Consider the following 19927-nt stretch of genomic DNA (forward strand, 5'->3'; position numbering starts at 1 on the left):
CTACTCGATTAACTTCGGCAGACTCGGAAAAATATTCGGAAGTTTATGACAGTTTATGATTTATATCTGTATTCATATTTATAAGTGATCATTTACACAATATAAATATAAAGTATAATAAAAATAATGAGCTTTTGTGTCTGGTTGCAAAAACCGAAAATAAAAAGAAAACGTTCAGCAAGAAGAGAAAGAAAATTTATGCAAAAAATAAAATATATATTTTATTCTTTTCATTACGTTTGCTTTATATTTACATTAATTTACATTTTTTAATTTATTATATATTCTCGCAGTGTTATGTACGAAACGATAAATGTATAACGACATTGATAAAATAGAAATCATGATAATCGTATATTGATAATGCAGAAATGTTTTTATCAATGTGTATATTGACAGGAAAAACTGACAGTCATACGCATATCAAATATCAAAGGCTCTGCATAGGATCTGTTTCATAGCCTAGTTGGAATCTAAGAGATATAAATAATAAAATGAATAAATGATATCGTAAACCGGATCGATCTTGGACTCGTATTATTAGCTTTCTTCAAACGTCTTCGGATCAATCATATGCTTCGTTCGAATGCATCATGCGCATAAACGTGTTCGATGCAGCTCGCTTTTCTCACGATGGTCACAAATTTCTGAGTTACGTTGTTTAGCAAACACGTAAGGATATGATTCCAAGGCAATCCTCTCTAAGTCGCTCGACCGTCTTCCCCAGCTCGCCCTTCGTCGGGGACAGTGAATGTCACCAGGTATATTCACCGGCTTCCATGTGAATAAACGGCATCCGGTTCGTTTCCTGGAATCGGAGCAGGTGGTCGCAGCACAAAAACAGCCGGATCTTTTTTCCCCGATTTTTCTTTTTCGCCTGTAAAATTACATGATCGCATGTTTATATCATCACAATGAAAATATCGAAATCAACCATTGTTCTTTTGGTCTTTGTGCTGATGTTGTCCATCTTTGTGGCGAATGTAGCAGATCTTATTAGCGTTGACTCACGTCTGCCGGACGAGACGTTGAGGGATAATAATGGGGAGATACGGTGGTCTAGACCAAAGTATTATGACATAGGAAAGTCATATGATCACTTGATATGGTTCTTGCAGGTTTGTTATATTTAGAATAATTGATAATATACAATGCAAATTGTATATATTCTTTTGATATATCATTACATCCTGAAGATAAATTACAATAATTTTTTGTTACTTTTAGATATCCGACATACATATAAGTATCTTTAAAGATCCATCTAGGATATCAGAGTTAAAAGAATTCTGTAATGTGACGATAGACTCAATTAAGCCTACAGTTGTTCTTGCTTCAGGTAATTCATGTTTGAGATATAACTGGACCAAAATATTTATTGATCAGAAAAATTAAATTAATCAACTACTTCATGCTTATATTTTAATAGGAGATTTAACTGATGCAAAAAGTATAGATGAAATGGGTTCTAAGCAAATACTCGAAGAATGGCAATACTATAAATATATAATAGACGAAACTAATATCAAAGAAAGAACATTATGGTTGGATGTCAGAGGGAATCATGGTGAGAGGAGCAAGCATTTCAGTTACATGCAGAATAAATCAAGGAAAAAATATTACAACCTTTATCTATTTTCAGATAATTTCAATGTGGTCAGTCTTGACTCCAAAAATAATTATTATTCTAATTATTCTATTCAAGGAAAAAAATATCCCAGATCCTATATGTATAATGTTAATGTTGGTTCTGAAACATACTCCTTTATTGCAATTGATGCTTGTTTGAAACCAGGACCCAGAAGACCATTTAATTTTATTGGTATTTTAGACCAACAGGAAATTGATAAGATACAACAATTAGTTAATCAATCTAAAGAAAGCAATGCGGATCACGCAATTGTATTTGGTCATTATCCTACATCATGCATATTGTCACAATCTGATACAAATATCAGGAATATTCTAGGTAAGGATATATATAACAAATATATAAAAGCACAATCTCCCTACTTATCTTAATTGTATAAATTAAAACAATTTCATTTGTTTATTATAAAAGGTAGATACCGAAAGAGTATGGTGTACCTATGTGGCCATTATCACATGCTTGGCGGTATGGTACCCAACATGTACACATTACAAAAGGCGGGCTTCCTTGAGTTAGAATTGGCAGATTGGAAAGACAATAGAATGTAAGACAAATACATTTTTGTATATCCAAGAAAAACAATGCATAATTTTATTTATTGGTTTCATATTCTATGAAGTATTATTAATATTGAGAAGAGAGAGGGGAGGAAAGGAATAACTTATAAATTATTAAAAAAATTTTTTTCTGTAATATCAAAATAAATTAACATAACTCTTATAAATGTGGCATATGTCACATTTTTAATTCTTATACTAATTTTGCAACTAATAATAAATAAAATTTATATTTCTTTTAATTTACATGAAACTAATAGAAGAAAACACTTTGCTTCATTATTGGAATCATGTAAACATTTTTTGTTTTATGTTAGCGCAATATTTTTAACATAGAGCTATGCTTATCTCCCTCGCTATCAATTTACTTTATTTAGTTTCCAAATAAATGCTTACTCACACTTACACACACGCGCTTATTATTAGGTATCGCCTCGCAGCAGTAGATCATGGTCAATTCTCATTTATTGATATAAAGCATAATGACTGGCCTGTAGTATTAATCACCAATCCAAAAAATATGCTATTTATGATGTCACAAAAAGAAAATTTGAAATCCATTCTTACATCCACGCATGTCAGGTAAATGCATTTCGATTAAAGCTGGTAATTTTTTTATTATATGAAATGTGTTTGGCTTCTAAAATTTAACTCTTATATTGTGTTTGATTTAGAATACTAGCATTCTCTACAGTTTCATTAAAAATTGTTGAAATTCAATTGGATGACAATGCTTGGCAGAAGTGTGATCACATAAAAGGTCCTCTTTATGTGCTGCCATGGAATTCGACAAAATATAGAGAGGGTATTCATCAGATAACAGTTCAGTAGATGTGTCTCAATTACTTATAAAAGTTTCTTAAAATACTATTTTTATAAATGTTGTTTACATGAAAAATTATTTCAGGTACGTGTAATTGATAAAGAGGGTAGAGAAAAAGTTGTATCGCATTTATTTTCTCTCGATGGATCATGGTTATCATCACGCATTTTACCTAAATTAGTACTGATGTTCAACGTCGTTTACATCGTAAGTTAGCACTGTGTCTAATTAAATTTCTACTTATTGAAGTATATAATAATTTTATCATGCTGTTTGTCATAGTTTCGGTTTCTATTCGCTGTAACACTGGCAATATCAATTGTGCCACTGTGCTTACTCCGATTTCTTCACATGTATTACAAAAGTAAATATATGCAAAATTTATAAATCTTATATTTTATATTACACTATAAAGTAAATACTGTAAAAAACTCTTTTTTTGATCTAGATAGACATATGCATAGACCACGATTACGTATCAAGTTTTTTCATTGGTGGCTTAGGAAATTGTGGATACTATCCACCATTGATAAGGCGTTTTATGGATTGATGCTGTACTCGCTATATTTAACTATTGGTATGTGCATAGAAATACATTGAAAAAACTTGTGAAATGTATTAATTATATAATTTAATGAACTGATTCCAGGTCCATGGACTGTGGGAGAAATAATCGAGGATCATATAGGTGTGATCTTTATATGGGGAATATTCATTGGAAACAGATATTTACCAGGTGGTTTCACTTACGCATATGGATACTTTCAATTATGTTGTTTCTATTTACCGCTTATGTTGATTATGGCGCATCGAGTTGATCGTAGGTTCGTAATATTGTGACAATATTATTGTCACAATAATAAAAAATTTTTTAAATTCCTTATTAAGGAGTAATAGTTACTTATACTTCAGATTGCAAGAGGCTGAAAATCCTGCAAGACAAACCATGTCGAAATTTCGTTTAATTTGGCATTATGGCCCAACTTGGATATTAATCCTCATACAATCCATTATGGCCTATATTTTATATCTGGAATATGGTATAATAGCAATATTATTATGTCCATTACGAACTGGGAGTATTATCATAGCAGCATTATTATGTTATTATGTGAACACAATGCCACTCTCATGTTTAAGGTTTGTATTAATATTTGCATTATATTGTACCTAATCTATATTGTAATTGTCTGTTCTTTAAGGTCTGCTGCATCTGTATGGTCTCCTCATGGAGCCATTAATAACAACAATGCAATTTAATAAAAACGGTATAATATCGTTATGAGGAAGTGTTGGTAAGTTTTAATGTTTCATACAAATGATTATTGCATTTGTGATTATTAAATTTACAAGAAAGTTTTGAGTAGATTCTTTATTGTAATATTTCAAATATAGGTATATATATTGTGAAATTAAAAAGCCGACTAAAATAATCAGGTATTGAAAAATGCCTGAATATTTTTTTCGTGTTAAAAAATATTTAAAATATTTTTTTTTATTAATTATATATTTCAAAAGCCTCTTTTGAATACTATTTGCATTCTGTAAAGAAGTCTATGTTCCTTTAACAAGTGCCACATTATTTTATACTTTATATTATTCAAATGTAATAATCTATTATATAATTATTCTTAAAAAGTTATGTATGTTTTGAAACTCATAATTTTTATTAATTATTTTTGAACTGCAATATGCTCCTGGAGCAGATGTTGCAATGTGATACTTAACATTGATGTGATTCTGCATTATGATAGCTACTATTCTCTTCTACTTCCATATTGTCCATAGTGCAAAATCAAAAAAAGTTTCTTTATAAATAGAAAAATGCTCCTGTTTTTTATTTTGTTTCTATTTTTTTATTTTTTTTTTAATCAAAAATCAAATTAGAACATTATAAAAAGAGAAATACAAACAAAATATTTGTGTAATATAAATGTTGCTATATTTATATCTCTGTCATTTGCTTTATCTCTTCTCTGTGAAGTTAGAGATATATTAGAACAACAGAATGTGTGATATTTTCCACTTTAAATGGTGGAACTCTTCAGAAGACAAAACTATATTATAACTTTAGTGCTCTCGTTCAGAATTTTTAACTGAATATCTCAATCACTTTCCTGTGACATATATTTTTCTACTTCTCTATATATTCAAGAGCCACGTTATATTTTTTTCATGACAGTACTTATATATTTAAAAATAAATCTCCTCAGATTTTATATTTATAAACTTATATGTTAAATGTCTTCATTATAAATACATCACAAAGATGGCCAAACTATATTAGGCAAGCAGAGTTCAACAAACAAAAACTCTTTTTATTGTGTAAAACAAAATCCTCATATAAAGTGTATCAAAAGCACCGACAATCATATTGAATCAGGCTAATTTAGATATAGCAATTAGATTTGAATCTTTTGTGCCATTTGTCCACAATATAAAAAGGTTGGCTATCTTTGAAAGATATAGAATGCTACAAGAAACCAGTGAAAGTAATATTATTCTATTAAAGTGTAATTATGCGGTACCAAATATGATCAAACATGTAATAATATAAAAAATGTAACGTATCAGAGAATTCCTTGTTTCATATTCAGTAGTGTATGTATGTAACAATAGATGACAAATAAAAATTTACGAGAGACATATGTGAAAACGTAATATTATAAAATATAATTAATAATAATATAATATAATAAACAAAATTTTAATTTTAGCTACATTAGCTAGTTTAAAATAATGTTACATTTTCGAGAAAACCGATGATCGAAAACAAAGTTTTTCAATCGATACGTTACCAATGTCGATAATTATAAATATTTTTATCGTACTTAACCAGATGTCGCTACATTGTAATAATTTTTGGCGAAGTTGGTAACATAGTAAATTTCCTAGATTGCCACAGAGTCATATTGGTTCGTGACGCAGGGCCCTCTATATTGCCGTTTGAAGTGCGCCATTTCTTCAAGTGTCCTTCCCTGGTTCCTGTTTCAAGCGAAAAACTTGAAATAAATCATCGAAAGATTGGGTGAGTAAGAATTGTTTCTTATCAATCAAATGACGAGAGCAATAATCACATAAGCTATATCATTATGATGATGTTGATCTCTCAACATCTAGAACAAACAACGATCGCGATGATCGCGTAGAGCGAGGCATCGAGTCAGCACGAAGATTCGCGGCATTCGAAAATCACAGTTAGCGCCAATCGGAGATTACCGCTATCGGGGGTTGCTTCTAACCAGGGGATGCTTCCAATCGGGGGATGACGTCGCGCGCCGCTCCGTGGCGAGGGTTGGAGGCGGCGCTCCAACCGGCGGAGAGCGGTGTGTGTGTCAGCAGGGCTGCCGCCGCCGTCGATCAACGCGCACGCACACGCAGGGGTGTTCACACCCAAGTCCGCCGCTCTGTCGCGGCGACAATTTCCCCGGAGAGTCACCGCTCCGGTTTCGACGTCGTGTCGCCCGCGCGAGGAACACATCGGATCTTCGCCGCCGCCACCACCACTCCTCTGTCACTCAACTCCCAGTTAGTCGACTCGCGCGATTCGGCCGGGGACTGCGCCGCTCCCGAGGTGCATCGTATCGCGACCGATTAAGGGTGGTGGTTGCGCGCCGTCGTGGCGGAGGAGGGTGAGAAATGGAACACGCACACGCACATACGGTGCCGTATCCTAACCCAAAGACCCCGAAAGCGAAGTGATCGAAGGAAGGGGACGGTCGAAGCGCGAAAGTGAGAGCTTCGAGTCGCCATCGGTGGTCGTTCTCGACGTTCGAAGGTAGCACGCCGCACGAGGAGGATTGCAAGATCGCAGCTTCGATCCAGGATTTCGAGATTTTCTCCCGGTGTTGATCCTGCTGGAGAGAACAAGCACACACGAGTATCGGAGACGAAGAAAGATTTTGTGGAACTTGGAACAAGCGAGGAGTGTCGGGGAAATGTCGCGGTGATGTCGAGGTGGGATCCTCGCGGCGGTTCCATCAGGTTCGATTCTCGCTCATCGTCGCGTGGAGCGACACGAGGGACGTGCCGCTGTCACTTCTGCGAGCGCGATCCTCTCGTCAAAGGATTACACGAGCGATCCAGAGGACGGACTGATAGGCGTTAATAAGATCGCTCGCGGAATTATCATTCATTCCATGATTAGTGACGTGGATTGATTCGCTCAAGCGAACGCATAGAAGACGCGTAAACATCGACGTATCGTGGGCGAAAGAGAGAGAGAGAGAGAGAGAGAGAGAGAGAGAGAGAGAGGTCGCAATTGCGTAAAATGACCTCCCTCTTCACCGAGGAATCCCGCGGGAAGTTTAAGACGTCTTTCACGATTTTCACGCTATTAGAGACTCAATGTCCCATAATGACGATCATCGTCGATGTACGGTCGCAAGGGTGATATCGCTAACGCACTCAACGAGAACGAAGGAGTGACGGCGGTAGCAGCAGCAGCAGCATCATCATCATCATCATCATCATTATCATCAGCAGCAGGAGCAGAGTAGCAACAGCAGCAGCAGCAGCTGGTCGGAGCCAGTACGCGCTTTCGGCACCCGCGTCGTGCGGGGCCGATGCGGTGGATGCGGAACGACAGCGGCGACGACGACGACGACGACGACGACGGGACGATGGCCGGTGGTGCGTGCACGGAAGCGAAGCCAGTCGAAGCGGTGATCAATAAGGCGCTCCGGTTCGCCGCGAGATTGTGAACCGGCGATCGCTAACTCTTGACAACCGTGGCTCACGAGGTACATCGCCGAAAGGATGTAGGGGAGGGGGCCCGCGCTATCGGGGCCCCGCGGAGGCGCCGCATCGTTTCCCCTCGTCCCCCTTTCGCGACAATGGACTTTTTCGCGAGGACAAGGATCTAACGACGTCGAGGGAGCGCGTGTCATTTCGGAAGGAAAAGGGAGAAAAAAGAAAAGCGATAGTACATAAGAATAATAAAATCGCGATCGCGCGCGGTAGAGTGTCGAACGTAACAAAAAAAACGAAAAGCGAAAAATAATTATGTGTTCCTTAGTCCATCTCTCTCACTTAGGTGACACCTCGTTATCGAATGTGCGTAATTCTCGTCGTAATAGAGATTTTCTTATACCACCCTCGTGTGGAGCATAGATGCCTTAGTGTCCGTTAAAGCGTCTCGGGTTTCCGATCTCGCGATACGATCATAAGTGCGGTATAAGCACGCCAAAGGCGCGGTTAAATGTATGCGCGCTTACTCTGTACGATATATACGATAAGAAGGAATCTCGCGAGGAGGCGCGAAAGGAAACCGACACCGAGGGGAAACGAATAAGAAATAATAAGTGTCGCGTCGCGAAAAATATAATCGCTCTGTTAGAGTGCCGGGCGAAAAGTAGGTCACGAGGTCGATACCAAAATGATGTGAGGATGCGAGAGGAAACACGGGAAAATGGCATGTGCTAACGACGTTAATAACGGCGGGCTGATTTTTCGGGGCGCACCTGAACCGGCGTACAGTGCGAAGTAATTAGTGATTTGCACGTTGCACGACACACATACACACACACACGCGCGCGCGCGCACGTCATCTCGCGCGGAGTGCAGTCGAGATAATCTAATAGCGAACTACCCTCCCCCAACCCCTACACGTACGGAGGATAATTACTACCAGCGAAAATGGTCGATCTGGGAGGATACATTATTATATTGACGAACGACGACGGGAAGATCAAGTTGTACGGTATGTATATAGCGATTAATGCTAACAGAACTCGCTAAGTCGTCAGATATTCGACGAAATCTTTCGCAAGTGCCCGCGCGATAAGACACATGTCTTGAAATGAAACGTCAAATAAAATCAAATGCAAAATCTTAGAGTCTGTGTTCTCGCAAAATTAAATCATAGAGAGAATATATTATATGCAATTTATAATAGAATTTTATATTATAATAATATAATAGAATTGTATATTATAATATTATAAAATTGTATATTATAATATTATAAAATTGTATATTATAATAAAATATAATATAATTTATAATAGAATTAAATATATATATATTCTATTATAAATGGTATATATATTTTCAACATAATTTCTAATTCACGATATTTTGGTGATCTGGAGGATATTAGATTTTCTCTTATCTCAATAATATGGTGTTCGTCGAATATTTGTCGATTGAATGCGTCGACTGAAACGTCTTTCCAGATAAATTTGATTATCCTCAGACGATTGCGTCTCTCTTCCGAGTTGTTATATGCGACAAGTAGGGACGAGATGGCAAAGTGTGAGAATTTTACTCGTCAGTCAGATAATCGTACGTGTAGCTTATACACGTCGCGCAAACGTCGCACGCTTTCGGAAACAGGAAATGTGCGACGGACGGATTTCCGATTTACACGACGCGTTACGGTAATGCGCGACGATTTACATGGAGAGGACGTTTCGCGACGTGTTATTTATAGGCTGACCTTTACGTTTATCGTAACGCGCGCTTTATCGCCCCGAGGAAGACTTGCTTATTTCACGTTTTAACCCCTTCACCCGCATCGATTTCTGTTAGATATTTTTCTTACGAGATATTTCGATTTCGATCTCTCTCTGAAAAAATAATATTTGTACAAAGAATGTACGAGTAATATCCGAGATACATTTATATAAATAATCTGTAGAAACGGTACCTATCTATTTTTGTTTATTTTTTATAATATAAATTAGCTATTTATTAATCAGCTCTATTAATTAGATATCTTAGATATCTAAGAATTATAAGAAGGCATTTATACCAGTTGTGTTTGTTTTTCATTTTGTCGAAAGAAAGCGAATTTTGAATGAGATGAGAATTTTAAAATGCTTTAGGAAAGAATGTGTATCAGTCAATTGTTTTTACAGTTCGCTTACGGCGCGCAATGCCCTCTAAATGGTCGTATTCATTAGTAAATATACGTTCTCGTTTACGAAGCATATTATATGTTATATTCAGAGCTTAATCTGCGATTTTTACTTTAAGCTTTAACGTATCATTTTGTACGGATTATTGAATGCGATATCCTGTTTGGAATTGAAATATCCGTTTGAAACGAAGTATTTAATTTATGTATCAGAATTATTCGGGTAATATTTTTTTTTGTCAGCACATTAAATCTTCTTTGATAATTAAAAACTCCAAATTACAGTAAGATATTTTCCTTTGTGCAGGATCGCCGGCGGATAATGCGGATACTCTAGAAGTGGGTGATGAGATTTTGGAAGTGAACGGCCGCACCTTAGAAAATGCAACTCATAACGAAGTCATCCAATATATACATCAGGTAATTATCTCTATATATTTTGCAGTATATTTTAGATTACATTATTTGTATATTTGGAGTTTATTTGATATAATTTATTTCTTATTCATATTTTTTAATAAATTTTAATATTTTGGAAGAAATAAATAATATAATAATTGATGAATTAATATTATGTAAAACTGATAATATAATTAATATAATATTATTAAAATAAAAAGATTCTCTATGATACGAAATTTATATAATTTCTGTACTTCTAGTTATGCAAAAATGAAATAATTATATTTTTCTGTGATTTCAGTGCATCAAATCTCGAACAATATGTCTACGTCTCCGGAGAAGAAGCGGCAACCAAATGGGTGAGTCGATTCTTTTATAGTTATATTTTAAATCGTAAAATCAGTAGTAAAATTCAAGTCCATTAAAAGTTCAAAGAACAGAAATAAGTGAAGCGTCGAGGAAATTACTAAAGATGGTAATTTTAATGAGATTGTCTATCGCGGAGATTTTAGATCTTTTTAAGCGAATAACAACTATATAATAGTTAAAAATTTAGAAACACAAAAGGAAGAAAGTAAGAAAGTTTTAAAATTATAAGCGGAAGCGGCTATTTTTTTCACGTGCGTCGCCACTTTTTGTCTACTTCTCGTTATTTCAAACGCTGGCTGCGTGTTTTTCTTTGAACAGGTGTTTTTAAAGCAAATGAGACATTCTATCGCCAAGCGGATGGTATTGTTGCTTTATCGTAACCGTTCTTGAGCAAACGTGCAAACTAATTTGAATACATGCTCGATTTCGCGTTGTCATGTACGATGTTGTTGTTCGTCAAGCAAACGCAAAAGCGCTTAAACACCGTGGAACGCGTGTCACTTGGGATGACCGAGTTGAATAGAGGGAGGAGTTGAAAAAATAAGAATTTGGTCACAGAGCGGAAATGTCAAAAATCGCAAATATCGACACAATTCCAGCACAGTTGAGGAAGCATTCAGAAAAAATTCCAGTGTGCAGTGAAAGCCGCATTTCTTTCTGTCGAAAGCAAGAGATTCGAGTGTCAGGAAAGTTTAACAGCGGAGATTTATAGATACAGATGTGCGTGTTAGAGAGAGTGTGCTTTGTAAAAGAATTATAATTATTTTTTATTGTCATACATTGTTTCCACGCGCGGCTGATGTATAATGTGGAGGATAAAACGTCGACGCATAGATAATAATATAGTGATTCGTTCGTATGAATGGCGTCGCTATATTGCGCGCGCTGATAACAACCTTATTGCAATCGATTCGTAAAGTGAACACGAATAGTGAGTTGCAGACTCTTTAAATGGTTTACCCGTTTGAATCATTTCTGTATTAAAAACAATTTTCGATATTTATGTAATTCTAATTTCACAATCGCTTAAATCTCTAATGTAGCGTGTAATGTAATAATCGAATGGCTATTTGAGTCTCATGTCATGTTAATTAAATCATGCAATTTATCGCTGGACAAATTCAAGGGCATTTGTTTTTAGACAATTAAACATATAAATAAATAAAAAAAATAGGATTTAATAGAGGAGATTGTAATACGTAGAGAGACACAGATTTTATCTTGATTTTATAAATCTTTGAGTTATTTTTTTTTTTTTAATTTCAAATATGGAGAGAGCTCGTATATTCCATGGATCATAAATTGTTTTAAATTCTATTACTCTAGAAATTCTGAATTTATTCATCTGTCGGGAGGAAAGTGATTTTGACATGCTTTATAATACATTGCTGCGATCCACATTTCACATGGGGAGAGATTTCTTTCACGTAAATATCTTTTATATATTGCTGTATTTTTTTATATTATTTTTAGAATCTCATCTTTCCTTTATTTCAGCACATTATAATAATTTGTGAGAAAAAACAAACTCATGTATTAAAACTCATGTTGTATTTAAAAATATCTTCAAAGACACATCTCTCTAGGTACAACAATTTCTCGTTTAAAATATAAAATATAGATACTGAAATTTATTAAAAAGATTTAAAAATACAATTTAACATATTTAATAATATTTTATTACACAAAATTTGCGATTTATTTGATATCTTTTTAAAAACATTCAAAAAGATAAAAATATACGTACATATTAACGTAAAAAATGTGTTTGTATACACAAAGGCGAATGGTGGGATATGTAAAAACAAACTCTTCTGAATATAAATTTGATTGCGCGGAATATATACAATAATTACTATATAAGCTTCAGACGTAAAGCGGTGTGATCAAGTCGCTAATGTTAAAATTCTCGTTATCGTTATATGAGACAATTAACATATTTGAAAAATAGAGAGTGCAATAGTTTCCTCTTATCTCACTAGCTCGTTCCGCGGCAAGATTCGAACGGAGGATCGTCGGTCGATCCCGGGAATGCTCGTGCGAGTTCGGCGTTCGCCAGGTAAACGCTTCAGGTGGCCGTACGATATCGCGGCTGGGGGTAAGGAGGGGAAAGAACAGAAAGCGGAGAGAGATAGGCAGGTAGGCAGGTTGGCAGGCTCACGGTTGCACATGGCGGACCAGGCGGTATAACCTTCGGATGGTATCCGCTGTCACGCTCCGCGCCGCTCGGCAGTAACGGAGGAGCCGTTCGTACGCGTCAAGCGGCTCCGCGCGCTCGCAGGCACACGTTGGCAGGTACCGTCAACTGTTGTTGTTCTCGTCCGGCGAGTAACAAATATAAATCTCGTCTCTGATCACCGTTCACCAGGTGCGAGCCGAGTCAATCGCTGCCTCAACGTGATTTCGCGTGCTGTCTCTCCGACCGTTCGTTGGACCAGCAGCCGGTCGTCGAGAGGAGTCGCGCGAATGACGGACGCGATATCCGCGGGTCGAAGGTGAACGCTCGGTGAGTCGCTTCGCGCGTGAACCACGTAGTGATAAAAAATTCGTGAAATATTGGTGTTCCTCTGTGCACGATTGTTGTGTTGTTGAACGACGTTTTACGTCAACGAGTTGCCGCTACCAGGCAACCTCAACGAGGAGAGAGAGATTCATCTCTGTGTTTTATTTTTTTTTCTCTCTCTCTCTCTCTTTCTGTTTCGTCATCATCTCGACGACCTGCTGTGCCGATCTCTGTTGAAGGTAACCACTCATTTCCTCTTCGCGTTGCGCGCTCTTTTCGCTCCTTTCTCGGCTTCTTCGAGCGGTTTTGATCGTCTGTCTCTCTCTCTTGGAATACCCACTTCTTCGTGGTCGACTTTCAGGACAAGGAGGATTTTCTGGTGTTGGTACCAGAACGTGCCAATGTTTCTTACTCCGTCCTCGGCCGCTATCTTTCTTCCTCTCCCTTCCTCTTCCCGTCTTCGTCCGTCTCTTTCCACGTCTCTTGTGACATGTCGACTTTGCAATACCACGCGCGCCACTTATTTCCGATACGTACGTCCTCGTCGTTTCGCGGTTTTCAGCTCGCACCTGCGCTGCTTATGCTCCTGGTTTATAATTCGATTTTTATTACGTGTCTCTTATCGTTCTGTCACACGATAATTGCATACAATTTACCGCGAAAGCTTTCGCGGCTATTTGCATTTAATTACACGCGCCATCTTTTTCTATTAAATCGTCGATTTATATGCGCGCAGCTCTTGTAATATTGCCATGTCATTTTATAACAATCATACTTGATATGTAGATATTTATATTTTATCCATTTATTTGCTTATCCATCCAATATTTTCTCCAAATCATCATTATTTTATGGCATGTTTTTCTCAGATCCCGTAGTAACTAGTCATAGTTTCATTTTTCCCTCTCGTTTTATTGTTAATTAAAAAGTCTGTTAATTCATGAATGTTTTTTAAAAATCTGTATAAATTTGCATATAAAGTTCAGATGTTCTATTAACATTCTCTCTTGCATATAACGTTTCTACTCGTCTTTGTAGTCGTGTTGTACAAAATAGATGTTTTCTAATGAGTTTTACAAAATAATGGATACGAGAATAATAATTTTCTTCAGGATAATAGCATATTGAATTTTATATTACGTTTTTAATTGAATTACATTTCTTGTATTAAAATATGGATATTTAGCTTCATTTTAGATTCTTTATATCTTCTATATTATATTATGGAAGAGGAGATGAAAAATCTTGTGAAATTATTATTATTGAAATGTTTAAAAACGCGAATTCATGTAATCCACCATTTCGTGCATAATTACGATAAATTTTTAAATAAAAATATTTAAAGCGAAAGAAAATATCTTAAGTGGGTAAAATATAAATTAATTCTGAGAGCAGAGTGTAATAAATAAATATATGTATCAATATTAACTATATTTTGTAAAGTAATTAAATTATAATTTTTTGTTAAATTTGATTCATTGACAGAAAACTTCTCCTTTCTCGAGGAGAAAATTGAGCTATCCATTATCATATAGATGGATAAATTCTTTTAATATTGTATTAAATTTTATTCTCGAAAAAAAAGAAATTCAGGAATGACTGACGAATATCTGTAATAATTCATTATTAGAGGCGCGCGAGGACGACGTCACGTTCTTGCATCATCGGTCAACGTCACATCTCGCACCAACGCTCATGAATGTTTTTTCATCCTTTCCGATCTGCTCTCCGTTGCAATGGACGTGTCTTTTATTACTTATATAACACGCGTACTCGTCTCGAAATTCATCCATTAAAAACCTTTTCGAAACTGTCTATACGCAAAAGCAATTTATAAAACATCAGCGAATCTGCGTTTCTCGTCGAGCTTAGAAATGTCTGGGAAAATTAATGGAAAAAAAAGAAAAAAAAAAGAAAAAGAGTCGCCGATGTGAAGAGACCCGAACCGGCACGATTTTTACGTCGAGCAACATCCGCGCGGCCGCACATCCGCCTTCCGCACTGTGCGTACGTGCGTACCGCGAATAATGCGGAATGCCTTTTTCCCCGATGCGGACTAACAATCGCGCTGCGCACGGTGCGTGTCAAACGCGTATTGTCGTGCGATGGGCGTATTCACGCGCGCTCCCCGGATGGTGTGTACAACGGTTTTACCAGACTATTAAATGCCAGACTATCGAAAATAATGATTTGAATAGTTTGGTTGGAATCAAAAATTATTTGGAAATTCTTATTCTCCGTGAAAATGATGGGTAACTGATATATGGGAATTATTTATTTGAAATGTGATAATTGTGGTCATTAAATAATAAATTTGAAAGAATTATCAGAAAAATTCTTGGTTGAAATAATATATTTTTATTTCTCAATCTATTATACATTGATTAGTTCAATTATTATTTCTTGTGCATGTATTATTTTAAATATAATTTTTTAAATAATAATTAGAAAGAATTGACTAAAATAAATACGCATTTGTTTCAATAATAATCATTTTGGAAAAAATATTTTTTTGGGGGAAAAAACGAGACATTTTGGAAAAGAAGAAAATATCTAACATGATTTAATAAACATCATTATTATTTTATATAAATTATTTTTATAATCCGCTATAGATGTGAGAAAAATAGGTTATATAAATACTTTTATTTTCTATTTCAAATACTTTCATATACTTTTTACTTTTTTTACCCATTCCTGGGATACACACCGACATTCATGTCAGGAAACGAGGAAGCGCTATGCGCTACACTGCGTTCTCGAATGTGGACGAAGGAGAGTAGGAAACGAAAGATGCATAAAGTCGGTGCTGATACCGGTACATAAGACAGGAGCACGGGTTTTACGAGCTCTAAACATGGAGGAGGTCGAGCAAAAGCAGCAGACACCGGAGCAAAGATATACAAGGTGTTCGGTGGAACGATATAGAAAAACCACAGTATATTGTCTCTCTCGATTTTTGCGGAAATTAAAGACTTGCTCAAGAGGAAGAAAAAATCTTTGATGAATTAGTTTTTGAGACTACAAATAAATATAATCTTTTAACAATAAAGAATTTAATATAATTAATAATTATAATTTATAAATATAATAATTTTTATATATAATATAATAATATATTTTTTATTATAATTATAATAATTTTTTTTTATTATAATAAGATAAAATAACATAATTTTATTATTATAATTAATTTTATTATTATATATAATTATTATAATAATTTATAATTTATATTTAATAAATAATATAATTTTTAATCTAACAGATTTTCTCTCGGAGATTTAATTAACAATCGGCAACGATCTAACAATATGCAAAATTTTCGTCGGGGAAAATTAGATTTCGAATTTGTCGCGGATATCGCGATATTGTTGCCTTTTTCCACTTTTCACCCTGTGCGTGCGTGCTGATGCGCTCGCGTGCGAGAAGGCATGCGGCAGAAATCGACAATGAACGATCCGGGAGGAGAGCAGATCGTCAGCCGCCGACATATAAATTAGACGCGATCGCTTAAATCGTCCCGCACTTTCTCCCGTGATGCGCGCTAAATTGTTTCGTCCCAACCTGTTGAATTCCGATCGGGCAATGTAGTATAGGTATAGGGGAAAAAGGGAACCGCGAATGTACCGCAAATTTTTTTTTTTTTTTTACTACAACGTGTGAGTTGATTATCGTCGATCGATGTAGCATCGGTATATCCCAGAATCTTTCTAATATCTCTTTTTTTTGACAGATTTGTACAGGAGATTTTTTCCCGGAATTGTTTGCACTCTTATTGCATACGAGTTTACAAATTTCTATTTTATTAGTTGAAAATTTCTGAAAATTATGAAAAGAAAGAGTTGTGGATTTAAATGACGCTTTGTTTGATTCTAAGTAAATATATTGGATATGCGCGGTAAAGAAAGTCGTTTAGGAAAGGCTGACTATGCACAGTTTTTTGCCATTTCCGTCGTTGCAGTATTTCTTAAACAGGTTTTACGCAGACATTCCACGTAGCCCGCACCATATCGCGTAGTGATGTAATGTTAAATAAGTGTCATGTAATCGCTAATAGACATTGCATCTCATACTTACTACTTTCCATCGCATATAACGCAATTATTTGATGATTGTAAAAATAAACATTAATTAGATTACGATGAACAATAATAGCGAATAATAATAATAGCTATTTTCGAAAGAAGATGTAACATTTTATAAATGTTTGCGTTTTGCTTAAAAAATTATATTATAATTTAATATTAATTATTAATAAAAATTATATTATAATAATTAAAAATTATATTATATATATATATTTTTTTTTTTTTCGAGACAGAGAAGCAATCCATTTGACTATTGTCTCAATTGTCGATCTGAATTTAATAGATATTTACATGCATTGGATTATGTATGTCGATGCGATTATATCGCATACTTGACATATTGATGTACGATATAGTACACAGTCACTATGTCAATAGTAATGCGCATAGTTTAATGAGAATTTGGCTGACAGTCGCATGCGATTGAGATCGCAATCTCGATTGATTCGATGTAGTTACATCCCGGAAAACAGTTATCGCGCTCGTAAAAGTCAACGAACCGTTAGCGATTGTTTCTCTATTACCTTTAATATAATCTTGAGCGACGCCTTTCGTTCCAACAATTTGTCAGTCGTTTCACACATCGCGGAGAGACTAAATAAATTTTATTTAATTTTTTTTTTACTTAGATATAGCCGCACATTGTTCTACGCGAAAGTAAAAAGTTAAAAATGACAAAACTATTTGAAACGTGACGATATAGAAAATTGATTATCAAGGAAGCGACGAGGAAAAAGGGATGACTAATTTTTCCTTGTAAAATTTGCATACATTTTTCTTAGAAATGACTAATCAGTATAAATACTCACTATGTATAGTTTGTGTTTCCAACTGTTTGTTAAAAGAGAGAAACTCCGCAGTTATTAGAATTAATAATGTAAATTTGTCAGTTTAATTAAAATTTTGCCTTTTATTTATGGTACGCTAATATTAGTTTTTTAATTAAAGTCGCGTATTTAAGAGGATTAAAAATTTCGAATTGCAATCAAATTACCATTTTTTTTTGCTTATACATTATACATTATACCTTATATATTATACATTTTGATTATACATTATGATTTTACGGAAAGTTAATTATGCTATATATGTGCAAGACAGAATACAAGTGAAATGTTAAGAAAATTTTGCAAGATTTAAAATATTTGAGTTTTTTATTGCAATTAAAAATATTCACAAAAATGTAGGAAGTTATATTTAAATGTACTATGATACGGAGTCAAAATGACGGTCAAATAATAATTCATATGTTAGGCTGTGCTTTATGTGTGTGTCTGTGTGTTCTGTGTGTGCATATATATATATACACCATTGTATTAAAGCTTATACAGTTAGAAAACTGGTTTTCGCCTCCTTTTGCGTCAAATCATATGATGGAGACCATCTCGTGCCTTAGTACTGTTCTCTTTGTATATCTTTATCTGTAAATTCTACATTATATATGAGATATATAGAAAAGTAGACAAAGAGCACATTCTAAATTCGCGTTTGACAGATCATAATTTTAGACGTTATCTATTTTTTTTTCTATTTATCTTCATAATATCAAGATATAAAATTTGTTGCAAAATTTTTTACAAAATCAAGAGAAACAGAATAAATTTCTCCCCCCTTTATATACATTTTAGGAAGAAATGTGCTGTTTTTTTTTTCTCGATCGTTCGAAAAGATAGAAAACACGGATTATGGTTTCGCGCATTGCTTTTAACGCGGGACTGTAATTATTTGCGAGTTAACACCGCTATTTTTGACTATTGAACTCGCGGTATCTTTGGGAAAGCGGTTTGGCTCCGATCAGCTCAGGTAAAGCCTACTTAACGTAACATAGTTGGATCGACGTCATCGTATATACATACACGTGTACATGTACATACGACACATGTGCGCGAGCATCTAGTTACCGTTCCAACGAAGTAGATTCCTCCGGTACGTTTGACGAGACCATTCCGGATAACGCGGCAACGCGTAGCTTGACCCGAATTTACCGCGTCACCAAATTTGCGAGCGTATAATAGGCTTCTCTTCTCCCATCTCTCTCTCTCTCTCTCTCTCTCTCTTTGTGCTATCTCTTGTATTCGCGCCTCTGCAGCGCTAAATGCAATTTGGTTCTAAATTCTGTTTGCCACATTCATACGAGTACCTTATTCATTGTAAACATGGGATGCGAATGTGATATTCAAGCTGTATTCAATGCTAAACGGAGCATTACTGTCAGCGAAAAATACTTTGCGCTTTAATTCCATAACGTTATTAATTTGTAATAAATCGATAGTAACATAATTATTATAAATGCACAATAATTACGGATAACGTTGATAATTCGTGACAATTTTATGTGATTTATATTCTATTTATTTTTGCAATCTATTTCAAGTATGCTGTTTTGATTTGTATCGAATAGTTTAATATAATTAATAGGTTAATATAATTTTGAACGCTTTGAGGACTATTTATTAATATTAATTATTCAAATAATCGTTGATTGTTGCGAATATTTTTATTACAAGATTTCTGCTTCTTGAATTTTATAGCAAATTATGAATCGTTTAAAGCGAGATTTAATTAGTAGATTATTGACTAGAATATTAGCCGGTATCATGGAAATGACTCAATATCCAAATTAAATAATATCTTTTATTTAAATAATAATCATTTAAATAATAATCATTAAT

At 35.0% G+C, this 19927-nt stretch overlaps 2 protein-coding genes across 6 annotated transcripts in view; both read left to right on the top strand.

Moving 5' to 3' along the window:
• Window positions 1-398: 398 nt before the first annotated feature.
• LOC126851467 (transmembrane protein 62-like) lies at window positions 399-5687 on the top strand. 2 transcript variants are annotated; one of them, XM_050595492.1, is made up of 13 exons: window positions 402-1118; window positions 1228-1339; window positions 1430-1567; window positions 1643-1969; window positions 2063-2195; window positions 2635-2790; window positions 2883-3030; window positions 3116-3238; window positions 3314-3395; window positions 3480-3608; window positions 3681-3855; window positions 3944-4171; window positions 4234-5687. In XM_050595492.1, the coding sequence occupies exons 1-13, from the start codon at window positions 915-917 to the stop codon at window positions 4289-4291; spliced, it is 2013 nt and encodes a 670-aa protein (XP_050451449.1). In that variant the 5' UTR covers window positions 402-914; the 3' UTR covers window positions 4292-5687. The 2 variants fall into 2 exon arrangements, with proteins under 2 accessions (XP_050451450.1, XP_050451449.1); XM_050595493.1 differs by lacking the exon at window positions 2635-2790 and having other exon boundaries at window positions 399-1118.
• A 2563-nt stretch (window positions 5688-8250) lies between these two features.
• Window positions 8251-19927, top strand: part of LOC126851450 (uncharacterized) — a 65633-nt gene continuing 53956 nt past the window's right edge. For 2 of the 4 annotated variants that reach the window (XM_050595431.1, XM_050595432.1), the window contains exons 1-3: window positions 8251-8732; window positions 10198-10310; window positions 10594-10651. In XM_050595431.1, the coding sequence (XP_050451388.1) occupies window positions 8669-8732; window positions 10198-10310; window positions 10594-10651 (235 nt within the window). In that variant the 5' untranslated portion in view covers window positions 8251-8668. Of the gene's footprint in view, window positions 8733-10079; window positions 10114-10197; window positions 10311-10593; window positions 10652-19927 lie in introns of those variants that run through there. The other 2 variants (XM_050595438.1, XM_050595433.1) reach the window with 2 other exon arrangements.

This window comes from Cataglyphis hispanica, chromosome 8 (genome assembly GCF_021464435.1).
Source record: "Cataglyphis hispanica isolate Lineage 1 chromosome 8, ULB_Chis1_1.0, whole genome shotgun sequence".
NCBI lineage: Eukaryota > Metazoa > Arthropoda > Insecta > Hymenoptera > Formicidae > Cataglyphis > Cataglyphis hispanica.

What these genes read in the sequence shown, in the direction of transcription:
- LOC126851467 (XM_050595492.1), top strand. Translation starts at nt 915, where the DNA reads ATGAAAATATCGAAATCAACCATTGTTCTTTTGGTCTTTGTGCTGATG. An exon ending in TGTTCAACGTCGTTTACATC is followed by an intron (nt 3,239 to 3,313) that starts GTAAGTTAGCAC and finishes TGTTTGTCATAG; the next exon opens with TTTCGGTTTCTATTCGCTGT. An exon ending in ATGCCACTCTCATGTTTAAG is followed by an intron (nt 4,172 to 4,233) that starts GTTTGTATTAAT and finishes CTGTTCTTTAAG; the next exon opens with GTCTGCTGCATCTGTATGGT.